The 13,364-nt window shown below is 42.4% G+C and overlaps 1 protein-coding gene across 3 annotated transcripts in view; it reads left to right on the top strand.

The window, feature by feature from the left end:
* Positions 1-13,364, top strand: part of veph1 (ventricular zone expressed PH domain-containing 1) — an 80,191-nt gene that overhangs the window by 35,393 nt on the left and 31,434 nt on the right. For 2 of the 3 annotated variants that reach the window (XM_034605216.1, XM_034605213.1), the window contains 4 exons: positions 676-885; positions 7,569-7,798; positions 9,338-9,568; positions 10,915-11,291. In XM_034605216.1, coding sequence (XP_034461107.1) covers positions 676-885; positions 7,569-7,798; positions 9,338-9,568; positions 10,915-11,291 — 1,048 coding nt within the window. The remainder of the gene's footprint in view (positions 1-675; positions 886-7,568; positions 7,799-9,337; positions 9,569-10,914; positions 11,292-13,364) is intronic. The other variant, XM_034605215.1, reaches the window with a different exon arrangement.

The raw sequence follows: 13,364 nt of genomic DNA, 5'->3' as shown, positions 1-13,364 counted from the left end.
ATGTACAACACAAGGGGAAATTACCACATACCAGCAAACACAGCGCATTGTGGTAAAACCCTCTAATGTCAAGCACTGGGAGAAAGAAACACCAGCCATCTGGAGTTATTCTGATCTCCACCCCCCACACAGACGCACAGAATACTTCTGTTGTGATTGTATCAGCGTTCATCGCAGCAGTTACCAGACCTTCTCCGTCCTAATAGTGGTTTGCTGGAAGTGGTTTGGCACTGAAAAGATTAAAACTGACAGTGATCTGTAATGAATCCTCAATGTTACATAACTTAAAGCGGTCAAACATTGTCTCCCTCGAGGAGGAGATGCTGTTTGATATTAACATGATTATTCAGAACAAGTGACTCAGAGTAGCAGCAGGAGGGTTTCACTGATGGGCATAGTTAGTGGGAAGCAGCGCAGTGTGACCAGTTCAGATAATGAGGGGGAACTGCTCATTCAGTCACATTTTCCAGACAGTTCTACGGGCGAGCTCTTGTTTGTGATTAGTCACCAGGCTCTTCATCCCGCTCCAAGATCCCCACCCCCTCACCTCCAGACTCCAGCAAACACACATCCAGCCTCTGTTTGGTCATGTCGAAGCACAAACTGACAGCATTTCTCACTGGTATAATCAATCTTTTACAAATCATGCTTTATTACATTTTCTCCCCCATGCAGATGTTAAGCCCTCAGGTGCCTTTGTTGGTCGGTTACCTCGGTGACAAGTCTCTGACTGAGTCGCTACTGGGCGTGCTCGTAGACGTGTCACAGGCCAGCCCTTCCTCGCTGGTCAGCTTCCTGCCGGTGCTGAGGACTGTGGGACAGCAGTGCCCCGCTCTCCTGGGTCACGTGGCCAAAACCCACGGCGCCGTCGGCATCATCAGTGAGGTACAAGCACACTCGCTGAAAACACACACACACACAGATTGACAAGTTTACATTCCCTTGCAGCTGGTGTTTGCCACAGAGAGTGACAGTGTGCGTATTTAGGAGGCAGCATGATTGCATACAAAGGTCAAAGGTCACGGTGACCTCATGTGAGTCTGAAAGAAAACACGTTGGTGAAGGCATACACAGGGTGGTTGATTCTGCTGCACATGTATGTTCTGTCAGTGCATTTGCTCGGCAAAGACAAGCTGCCATTCATGTAAAAAAGGCATGGGAATAATGCTATGAATGTAGGTCTGCCTGACAGTCGGCATTCACACACACACACAGAAACAGGCAGGAGTGATTATTTTAATGAGTAGGGAGAAATGGGCTACGATCTCACATGACTTGTTCTCTGTTGTCCTGCCAAGAATAAAACACACACACACACACACACACACACTCTCTCTCTCTCAGACCGGACAGGCCGGGCTGATCCGGAGGTTTTGACTGCTGTCTAACGCCTACATCAGTGCTCAGTGAAACAAGCAGATGCCGAGCCCTCAGGGGAATTAGAAACTGCTGTCCTGGTGGGAGAAAAAGCAAAGATCTAATTTGTGGGAATATTTAACGACCAGGTTGTTTAGCTGTAGTCTAATGGTGCAGTCATAACACAATTTAAGGGATCATTAACCTCAGAAATGTGCTTTGCTCTTCTTGTGTTGACAAAGGGGGAAAAACTAACTACCTCAGATCAGCTGTATATTTATGCTGTGTCGGATGAATTGTGTGTAATAAGCATGTTAAGAATACCTTAGCCTACACCATCTTAGTTTCTTTTGATCATTTTTTTTAAAAGGCATGTGCATGCGTTATTCATCTATGTGCAATGTCTGTTGTTAGGTGAATAAAGGCTCTTATTTGCACTTCTTTAATGCAGCAAATGCATTTATATCTCAGAATACTGCTCATATGACCACAACTGTTATCACTACTAATACAGTCCACACTGGAGCCTGATCTTTTCATTGGTTGACCGATAAAAATAAGCTGGTATGAGCCTTTCACAGACTGTATCAGTGTTTATGTCTGAAGATATGCACCGAAACCTTTACTTTTTACAGAATAAACAATGTAGAAAAAAAGATTTTTGGAAAAATTATGTTTATTTTGTTTAATTCAAGCCCCATTTATTGGGTTGTATTTGTGTTTTCTTTTTAGTTAGAGTTATTTATAATAAAGTTCATGCGCACTGTAAAATATCAAATCCCAATTAGATTTCTGTGTCATAATGGTTTCACAACCACATCTTAGGACTCATTGCCATTTCTGCCAATATATTAGTATTGGCATTTTTTACTTCGCGATATCAGCCCCCAAATATCCATGTCAGTCAGGCTCTAGTACTCAGCACATTGTGAAAGGTTTAGAAAATCTAAATTAGTTCCTAATGAAGCTAATCGTGTCCCATGAGGCTAATTCTGACCAACCCCTGGCTGTCCTGCAGACTTGGCTGCTCGTTTTCTCCTAATAGCTTCGGTCCGAGTCAGGAGTGTTACTGACTGTGACAGGAGCCCTCTGCTAAAACACTTGAGCTGCTGATTGCAGGTTTATTAGCTTAACGACTGGAGCAAACAGCAAAGTGGCATTGCTGCTGCCATCGCTGTTGCATGTGGACAGGGAAGTGTGTGACTTATGGATGCTGAGGTTTTTCCAGGAACACACATGCATAGAAACTCTCTCTCTCTGGCTCTTTTTCTTCTTTCAACTTATGTACAGTGTAAGTTGGTCGGTTGGCCACCACCTTAGCAAAGACTGAAATATCTCAACAACTTATTGATGGATTTTCATGAAATTGTGGGCTGGCATTCAGAAAGTGCATCTAACCCTAATGCCACCAGCTGGTCAAGATTTTAAGTGTTTAAATATTCTGTACATCACTGTACATATGTAATGCATGATTGTCCATGCAGCACTGTAACAGCACAGGTAGGATGAAGTCACAGATTACAGTTACACTGTGTGTGTGTGTGTGTGTGTGCAGAGGGATGACGGTGACAGCAGGACAGGGTGAAGGTTCCCACTCTCTTTTCCTCTGGGTCCATTTAAGGGAGTTTAACAATAATTTGGGGAAATTAACGTAAGGGGAAAAATACATCATGACTGTCAGTAGATGAAGTGCCCCCCACAGACATACACACATATCCACAGATATATATAGACACACACACACACACACACACACACACACACACACACACACAGAAATCATGGATCTGGAAACCATAATAAAGTTTTCTATTTCTCCAGGGCAGCCTTTCCTCCCAAAGTTCCCCTCCTCCTCAATCTTCTTGTCGAAAAACCTGCCAACCCAGCCTCGGCACACACACTCTCTCACACACGTACGCACACAGAATTGGTGAGACTGTAGTGTCCTGTCTTTCTTCACATTGGAACCATTTGATAAATAACCCATGTTTTTCTGGGAAATGCCTCTGCAGAGGCCTCCTGGTGATGGCAGTGGAGAGTGCCTCCCGTGGGCTCGTGTTTGTGCCCGACACACACACACACAGATGCGTTTTTACTTGCCTCTAGCAAGATTGCAACACTCTCTCTTTGGCTTCCTTTACCTCCTAAAGAGAGTTGGTCTATTTTATGTTTCTGAACTGAAATATATCACAATTCTCACTAAAGATCTGTGTGAAAAAAACTCCCCTGTACACTTCTGTTACATCCAGCAGACTGATGAAGTGAAGTATTTTTATTAGCTGTTGGATCAACAACCTTCAACTCGATTCAGAGACTCTATTTCAACTCTATCTCTTTCCTTTCCTTAGTGGTGATTTTTGAGTCTCTAATGTATTTGTCCTGTAGGTTAACCACATATTTAAAAAACTTGGGCTGCATTGCTGTACATCATATGGTTTTGATCATAGTTTCCATGCAATGACTCTAAGTCAAAATGGTGATTTTACGACTGCATTGCTGGTTTAATTTTGTATTTTGTCACCATTGTATTTTGCCTCAAAATAAAAATATAGTTCCTAAACAAATAGCAGCAGTTGTTGCCAACCTGTGGGTCACGAGATATATCCAATTGATGAAACAAGAAAAGATAAGCTGAGAGGGGATAAATGTATTTGTTGCAATAAGTCAGTTTGTTTCCGGACAATTCTCCTGCCTTTGTCATTTTCCTCTGAAATGCTGCAGAGTTGTATTTCTTTTGGCTTATAAAACCTGTCCAGAAGGTAAAAAATACTCTTTGTTCATAGCTCATAGAAAAATATAACCTTTGAATAAGGGCTTGCAAGTTACTTTAGCTTTTTGTTTCAATAATCATCAACCAAAAGGGGTTTTGAACCACATATGGAGACAGAATATGCCATACAGTCCATAGGGTTGATTTAAAAGTGTTAAAGCTAGTGGTGGACATAGGAATCATAGGAATATTTAACAAAATGTGTAGACAAAATTAAAGACCTTTGGTAAACCATCATATAGTGGCAGTTATGCAAATCAGTCTTTGTCTTGTAAGTATAAGTCATAGCGTGGAAGTAGATTAAATTAGCAGCAATAGAAATAACTTTAATAAAAATATAACAATTTAATGAGAATTTTTTTGTCTGCCCTAATAATAGGTTTTAATCCAGGAAGTGTGATGTTTTTCAGTACAATTTGCTGAAATCCCTCAACGTGTGTCAGTTCAGGTACAAATGAGCAGATTTACAAATTGAAATGGCCTCTCTCGTGTTTTACAGAATATGATGACTGTCACTGCCGCTCTCTGGGAAAGAAATCAGACATTCATGCACACAGCAGCATCTCCATGGGCCTTGTTAGGCAGCGAGTTAGTGCAAGACTGCAGAGAGAGAGGAAGCAGAGAGATCAGTGTCCACATGAACAATCAGGGGAAACCAAAGGGACAACGCAAGCAAGGAAAGATAAAGAATGAAAAAACAAGTTAATGAGCGGAGAGAAGATTTGGCATGTTGATGGACCAATGTAGTGTTTTCTTTAGTTTTTTCATTTTTAAATTCTAAATCATTCAGTATTCAAATGAAGTTTTTTAATCTCTAACACACAAGCACATGTGCTACTGCCAGAGGAGATTGGCTTCCATTCTTGTTGGAATTATGATAATGAAGTGATGGTAACGAATGGGAAAAATCGTGTGTGTGTGTGTGTGTGTGTGTGTGTGTTAGTGTGTGTGTGTGTTAGTGTGTGTGTGTGTTAGTGTGTGTGTGTGTGTGTGTGTGTGTTATCAAGCAGAAAGAACTGATTTCGTTCTCCAGATCTATATCTTTCTTGTCAGAGCTGAACGTTGGGGGAATATCTGCTCCTGTGCCATTATTTTTTTTGGAGAACATGAAAACTCATAATTTAATACAACAGTTCGTAGTTCGCATAAACTTCCTGTTATCGTCCTCGTTTGTAGGATTTTACAGTTATTCTTTTAGTCATGAGTCAAACCAGTGATGTGTGAAGGACATCAAATCAAGGCCAATTGATTTTTCCCAACAATTAAACACGATCTGTTACGTTTGATTAAAGAGGCCTCGTGCTCTGGCAGTCTTTTAATAGCAAGTTGCACGTCTCACTTGCAAACTGTAAATGATCAAAGTTCTACTCATGCTGTAACGGAGGTATTGAACTAATGCAGTGGCTGCTCTAAACCTGTGTGTTTGTCATGTTCTGTTCTTGTCCGGTGTTAATGTATATACTGTGAGCTAGACGCTGTGTGCAGAGCTTTTTATAAACAGTCTATGGTGCAGAGGGAAGTTAGAAAGTGTGCTCATCCTACCTGGTTTATATGCAATGAAGATTTTAATCTCAATGTTTTTCATACAATGGAACAGAATTTACTTTATAATTGTTCACATGGGTGTTTTGTGTATACATTTGAATGATTTGCTGACTTGCTCTTATTTTTTCATATATTGAATATCAGCTACTTCAGAGGTCTTTTAAGACACAATCTTCAGACCCAAGTTCACAACTTTTCAAAATAAAACCTCTTTAATTCAGCTTGATATTCAGCATTGGAGCAACAAAACAAATGGTGTGCTTTTACTTTGAAGACAAATTGCTAAAGTGATTCTATGAAAGTTGTTTTCTTGATGCAGATCAGCACCCAGTCAGTCAGTCTGATATGGTAAAATAAAATAATTAAAATGATCTTGTGGTGACTTTGGCCCACGGCCTGACGTAGTTACCGTCCACTGCTGTAGTTTATCTGAGGACATAGAAGAAGACATGTTCAACCCTCGGTCAACAGACTGCTGGCATACTGCCCCATCCCCACTGACTGTTACAGACTCCCCTGTTTATTCACATTTTATTACATGTTGAACACATCATGTGTCCAAATGGCATCAAATTAGACACTGCTCCACCTCTGACCATTGACTATACACATGCCAAGTGGGAAGTATATAAAATGAACGGTTCATGAGATATGTGTTGCACATACAGAATAAGTAGGTAGATTAAAGCCTTGGTGCAGAAGTAGCACACTTGGTATAAAGTCTCTCCTGGCTCCTGTTTCAGCTTTGTGTTGGATCTCAGAAACTCCTAAATACTTTCTTGGCGTGTTGTTACAGTATAAAGTCATCGTCTACATTTTCTGGCACTTCTCCGTCCTCATATAAATTCAGTATCCTACAGAGAGCGCTTGTGAAACCTGCCCAAACTGTGTAAGTGCATTCTTCTCTCCTCGTTACAAGGTGTCGTTGAGCTCAGTTTGTCTCTGTCCGTCTTTCTGTCCTTTCATCAATCAATCGATCGATCACGGTTTGTCAGTCAGAGGAGGAGGAGGAGGATTTTAAAGGAAGCATCGTCAGTTTTTCCAAGCTGTGTGATTTTTAAAAATTTTTTAACAAGCTTAGAGACGTCAGAGAGTCCTGTTTCTGTTTTTGTGCACAGATTTGACTTATTCAGCTTATTAGGTTTTTATTCGGCCCTAAAACACTGCAAGAGAGCTGTTCCTGAATCATGTGGCCTTTTGTTCAACTGTTACCAGGGTTAAAACCTTGTATAGGGATTAAGCAAGAGAACATTTAAAAGGACTGTTTTCCATCCATTTTATCTTTATTCTTATACTTTTTTTAAGGCTAACGGGGGGCTGAATCAGGACTGTATTGGTTACAATTATTGCATATTACAGTAAGCAGTACATATAAAAGAAAAGTTTGGATCTTCCCTAGAGAACACAATGAATATGCACACGAGAAAGTTGAAACCTCAGAAGATATTCTGTATCACAGCTGAGCAGGTTTTCTATACTCCAGAAACAGTTTATAGTCAGTTGGGGAAAGAAGTTTATATTTTCTCAGTTTTGCAGAGAGCAAGCTGCATGTGTTAGTATTTAATGTTGTTTGTCGTGATTTAGAAGTAAAAGAAATTACGACTACCCCCCGAAACTGCCCGGAAGTGTAAAACCAACGTGAGTCAAATTACATCAAATTCACTCTTTCTCAACCAAAACACATGTAGTGAAACAATACTTGTAATACAAACCTTTCCATAACACAACACTGCTCCCATTTTTAGTCGGAGAGAAATAACTAGTTTTTTGTACAATAAAGCAACTTGTTGGTATAATCTTATTTCTTTTTGTTGTAGTTTGATGTCTGCATGGATCACCACCCCAGACATTACGATGTAATCATCTTTCCGTCCTCTGTGTCGTCTCCTCTCTCCAGACTCATGCTCACAGCTCGTTGGTCTACCTCGTGTCCCTGCTGGGCAGCATGGAGCACAGCTTCCACCACACCCTGCTGCTGGAGATCAGAGCTCTGACTGACCGTCACCCCTCTTTACTGGGAGGCTGCGGGAAAGACATCTACAGGATGAGCAACTCCTTCACCGCCATAGCCAGACTGTTGGGGAGGCGGCTGGAGGAGAGCTTGGCGATGCGTTGCAGGTTGGGAAAGTAAATCACATTTACTCATTTAATCCAATAGACTTGTGTCTATTGACTGGTGTTGTCTTAAAATTTCCCCCCCAAAAGATTGAAATGTGTTTCTGGTTAATTCACTCTGAAACAGTTTGAAAGTTATTGAGCTTGTTTAACATGCATCCTCAGCAGCCGTTCACAAGGTGATGCAAAACACTGCAAATTAAACCTGAAGCGGACAGTCGCACGACACCAAGAAAGTTATATAAATAAGCCCAGGTTTAGTTAAATCTCTGATTTGGCATCGTCCACATTCCTCTCTTTATCCAGAGCTTATAGTTTTACTCCTAATATAAGTCCCTCAGAGTAGGCTATGGTTTCAGTTATTTCTAAGTTGTGACTGCGAGTGTGACTGGTTGTTTGTCTCTGTATGTTGGTCCTGTGATACGCTGGCGACCGTGTACCCCGCCTCACACCCAATGTCAACTGGGATCCCCCACAACCCTCAAATGATAATTAGTATAGATAATGAAGGTATAATTCAGAGCAAATGGATCGTACACATATTGCAACTCACATTTTTTGGTTCTTATGTAAGGTCTAATGTTGCTTTTAGTAAGATTGAGTTTTGGCTCAACATAGACAAAGCACATGCATCATTTCAACACAGATTGCACTTCGAAACACATTGTATTTGTCTCAAAAAAGATTTATCCTCATGTCACTGCAAGAAGTCAAAGGTTTGGAAACTTGTTTGAAACTTGTTCAAATCCAAGACAATACGCACATTAAACCCACACATGTTACTGATCTGGGTTATTTTTACTTATAGACATGTAATCTTCCTGTTGCTTCATATTTGATTCTGTCCTCAACTGACTTCTACCATACGTCACAATAGAAGGAAGGCATGAAACGTGCTTCTAAAACACATGTGGAGATGGCATATGCATATGTTTGAGCTTGTGTGCGTTTGTGTTTGCGTGTTTGCATGTTAATGTGCATAAGTTGACTGGGATTCATTTGGCTAAACTGTGGGAATGACACACAACAGCTTTTCCCCGAAACAAGAACATTGTGTGCAGGATTGGAGGCTTCCAGAGGGCTTTGCTTGGGGTCCTCTGGAAGAAAGATCCAGGGAACGAGGGATCGAGAGAGGCAGGATGGTTTATTAGTGAAAGAGCCGGGGGGGTGAGGACAGAAGAGAAGCAATAATGGGACAAGTCCTCTGTTTGCAAACAAGGGGAATGTATGATGGAGTTATAAAGGCCGCTTGTGAGAGGGACAGAAATATAGAGAGAGAGTTGGAGAGCAAATGAGAGGAAACATTCATGTGAGGGACAAAGAATAACAAAGCTGGAAAGAGAGGGGAGAAGGTGAGATGTAGCCAGCACGAGAGGGAGAAAGGGGGCCACAGCGGGTGAGAGATACAGAAATAAAGCCTGTTGTCGTGAGAAAGAGATCAGAATAGGATCAACTGGGAGAGTGAGGAGGCTGAAATCCATCCAAACGTGTCTGTCAGGCTCCATGTCACGTGCCCACCAACCCTTTGTGTTTGTGTTTCGTGCGTTACAGGGTAGACGAAGCGTGTCCGCCATCTCCCTGTGCGTCTGTTCCAGGGGGAGGAGGAGGTGGGGGAGGACGGGGGGCAGAACAGCAGCTTCAGGTGAAGATCCAGGCCTTCGAGGAGAAGATGGGGGAAGCTAGGGCAGAGGAGGAGGTGGAGGAGGACTCCCCTGCCTCCCTGCGACGCTACAGCCTGAGCCAAGCCGTCAGGGAGGAGAGACGAGAGATGAGATTCAACAGGTCGGTTAGTTTGTGTCATTTACACGGCCCTGCTGAGAACTGCTTAAAACAAACATATCTTGCTTTTTCAGTTTTTCTCTTTCTCTAGTGTGTTATAAAAGGTTTCCTGTCTATGTAAAAGTCTGTAAAAATAAAAAAAAGTCCCAAAACTCACACAGAAACCTCCCGAAACTCCTGGTTAATAGTCGGATGATATTTCTACATGATAATGGTGTCATGTGATGTCACCATACAATGCACACATAGCGGCTAGTCTGACACGCCCCCTAACGAAGCCAGGTACAGAAAGATCAGAGGCCGACATTTTCTAAAGGTGCTGGAAGCGGTTCACAACAGAGTCGGCCAGCTGTGCAATTCAGACAGAGGCTGAAAAGAGATGATGTGTTTTCCGAACGTAAGAACATGTAAACCTTTCAAGCAATAACCCAAATCAAAATTATGAACCTTAATATGAGCACAATATGTCTCCTTTAAATCTGATTGGCTCTGAAGCATTTCTTTTTATGAAAAATAGACATCTACCATAAAAAATTTAAGTCATGTCTCTTCAAAGTTACAGACATTGTTTATCAAAAGAATGAAGAAAATATAATTTTCATATGCACAGAGCAACAAGTCAGAAGCTCAATATTCAGGAAAATATTCACATTTTAGTCGTCACAGTTTAAAGAGTGAGCAAAGTAACTGTTGTTAATATGATAATAATGATAAAGTTTTTGTGTGTTATCTTTTTAACAAGGTTCTAACAGCTTTAACTTCAGGGTGTTTACATCCAGATCAGATTAACAGTGTGGGAACTGTGGCCTGTTACTGTGATTACTTGTAAAATCCCTTCTGAAATACTCTAAAGAAACTTAAACCTGAAATTAATAAAGCGGAAAGCCATAACTTCGACCTTATAGTCAAATATAATATAGACTCTATATAGACTGAGAGCACTGGTTCCCCTGTCTCAGTTTTTATTATTAGTTTTGTTTGTATATTGTTATTGGAGGTAGCTACAGTAGCTTCCTTCCAAGACTTGGAAGACTGGAGTGAACAAACCTTTCAGTGTAATTTACATAATTAACAATATGGACGACGCTGTAAGGGTAAAGACAGCAGTAATTTCACAACAGACACTTTACAAAAGTAAATTTTTTCTTCATCGTAACAAAGTCACTGTCAATAAAACTATTCATAGATTTGTGCCTCAGTGGTTTCCCCACAGAACCCTTGAACCAAACCAATCTGCACTACATGGTGTCAAAACACACAGATCTCAGTGTTGGTGAAGGCAGACAGACTTTGAGTTGTTCGGATCGTCAACGCTGTGGGACTAACCCACTGTCTCATTTCTCTTTCAGGTCAAAGAGCTTGGCCCTCCACGCTGTGCACTCACGCTCCATCAACCCAGACGCCGGGGTCGACGGTGATGGAGTGGAGCTAAGTCCGGACAACATCTCTCCCAATACTTTGAGTAATCAGCAAACAGAAAACCAGGAGGCGCCCCCTACCGACAGGAAGCGGACCGCTGAAGGCTCCGTGCCCGTCACCCCTGCGGTGGAGAGAGGGGTCAGAGAGGCAGGGAAAGGTGAAGGCAGAGAGGAGGATGGAGAGATGGTGGAGCAGGGCGAAGCCGACAGACTCTTCGTCCATTTAAGAGACAACATGGAGACGATCAGAGCGTTCTGTAGAGACGTGGTGCAGCAGATCCCAACACCAGAGCAGTGTGTGATAGAAGGTAATGACCACAGCTTTGTCGTCTTTGAGAACTGTGTTGAAATTCATTAGATGATTTGATGATCCAGAGTGGATGATCAAGGATGACCTGATTCGATTTATGGTGGTCAAAGGGACCTCACAAAGCAAATGTTTTGCCTCATGAAGGTGAGATCTCTGGAACGCCGTGAAGGAATCCTTTCACATTTGGCACAGACATTTCCTTGGACTCTTTAACTTTCTTGATTTTAGTAGCCACAGGTCAAATGTCCAGGTGGCCTCACAAAGTATGTTTATATAAAAGGGAATCTCTTCAAATTTGGTACAAACATTCACTTAGACTCAAAGATGAACTGATTATATTTTGGTGCCTGAAAGTCAAAGGTCAAGGTCACAGTGATCTCATGATACTGTGAATGTGATAGTAGGATTGCCCGCAGGTAATTTCATTACATCTGGTGCAATTCACTGATTTTGCTACACGCAACACAAGATGTAATGTTACGCGCACAGTCAAGACATCAGGGTCAATGTGACTGGAACATTCCGGATTCATGATCTGACACCATCGATTAATAACTAAATACATATGTGTGAAGAGCGACAGAGACGAGCACACACACAACAAAAATGAACAACATGTTTCTCACTATACCACTTTGTTCCTACTGAACTAAGACTAATATATTTCCATTAAAGGGGACATAGCATGCAAATTCCACTTTGTTAGTGCTTCTACACGTTAATGTGGGTATCTGGCATGTCTACCAACCCAAAAACTCTGGGAAAAAAACACTCGCGCGTTTTGTTATGGTTCCTCTAAGTCAGAAACATCATGCTTGAGTGACTCGATTGAGCTTCCTGGGTTTTGTGTCGTAACAAGGCACTGGAAGTCTCCCTACATGGCCTTGGCCCACCCCCCACCTCACCCCACACTCGTTACGCCGGGTTTAAACCGGAGGCTGCGAGGCAGCGCAGCGCCGTTCCCAAGCACGCAGCCGCCTGGCTGTTCACATGGGACGAGCATTTCTCCGTGCTGGTCAGCCCGCGATTCACTCACATTTGTCTGGATCGTTGGGACTGGGAGGCTGCAGCAGTTGCTCGGGCGCGACCGCTCGCTCTCTCATGCGTGAGCTGGAATTTGTGTCAGTGCCACACAGCCAGCAGTGTGGAAGACTTCCGCAGTGTTCAGCACTACTGTAACACTGGCACAAACACACAGAGCCCCCCCACTCGTTACGCCGGGTTTACACCGGACGCGGAAGCGCCGCTGCGAGGCTGCGAGGCAGCGCAGCGCCGTTCTCAAGCGCGCAGCCGCCTGGCTGTTCACACGGGACGTGCATTTCTCCGCGCTGGTCAACCCCATAGACTGTATATATAAGGTCAGCCCGCGATTCTGCTTTCTCCGCTTGTTGTTGTACCCGTTGAATGTCGGGGTTCGGGGGTAAATGATGGTCTTCATAGCCCCCCCCACCCCTCTCTTTCTCTCTCTGTCTGTCTGCTTGTGTGCTTGTAGTGGATGGGCACATTTAATTATGTGATTGGGAAAATTAAAACTCCAGGACAACAAGGGGAATACAAAGTATGGGATGCATATTTGATAATTTATATCATATAAAATATGTAATTTATATCGTTTAAAATCATGGGGGGAGAGGGGGGAGGGGGGAGCTGGCTCATTAGCATTTAAAGGAACAGGCACTCAAAACAGGTCACTCTGTGGAGGGCTGTTTTATACAGGGTAAAAAGGGTGCTGTTTTAAATGATCCTTGTGGTATTTTGACCAAAGTATGTTACAGACATTTCATTAAGACCCCAAGGAACCATATCAACTTGTGGTAAAATGGGCATGCTATGTCCCCTTTAAACATCTGGCCAGTGCAGTTTTTCAGGATGGGATGGCTCAGATTAGTTTTAGAAGTGTACACACTCCCCCCTCTGTGGTGAGAGGTATCACTCCTGTCATCTGTCTATCGGAAAGTAAGTCAACTTAGAATAAACTACAACTCTTATGTTTATTGGAATGAAGGAACGTGTCACTCAGTACAACAGTGTGACTCACTTATGTGTTTTTAATAGTTTATTCATAAGTTGT

This window comes from Hippoglossus hippoglossus, chromosome 13 (genome assembly GCF_009819705.1).
Source record: "Hippoglossus hippoglossus isolate fHipHip1 chromosome 13, fHipHip1.pri, whole genome shotgun sequence".
In the NCBI taxonomy this organism is placed as follows: Eukaryota; Metazoa; Chordata; class Actinopteri; order Pleuronectiformes; family Pleuronectidae; genus Hippoglossus; species Hippoglossus hippoglossus.
This window is presented reverse-complemented; position numbering and strand designations above follow the sequence as displayed.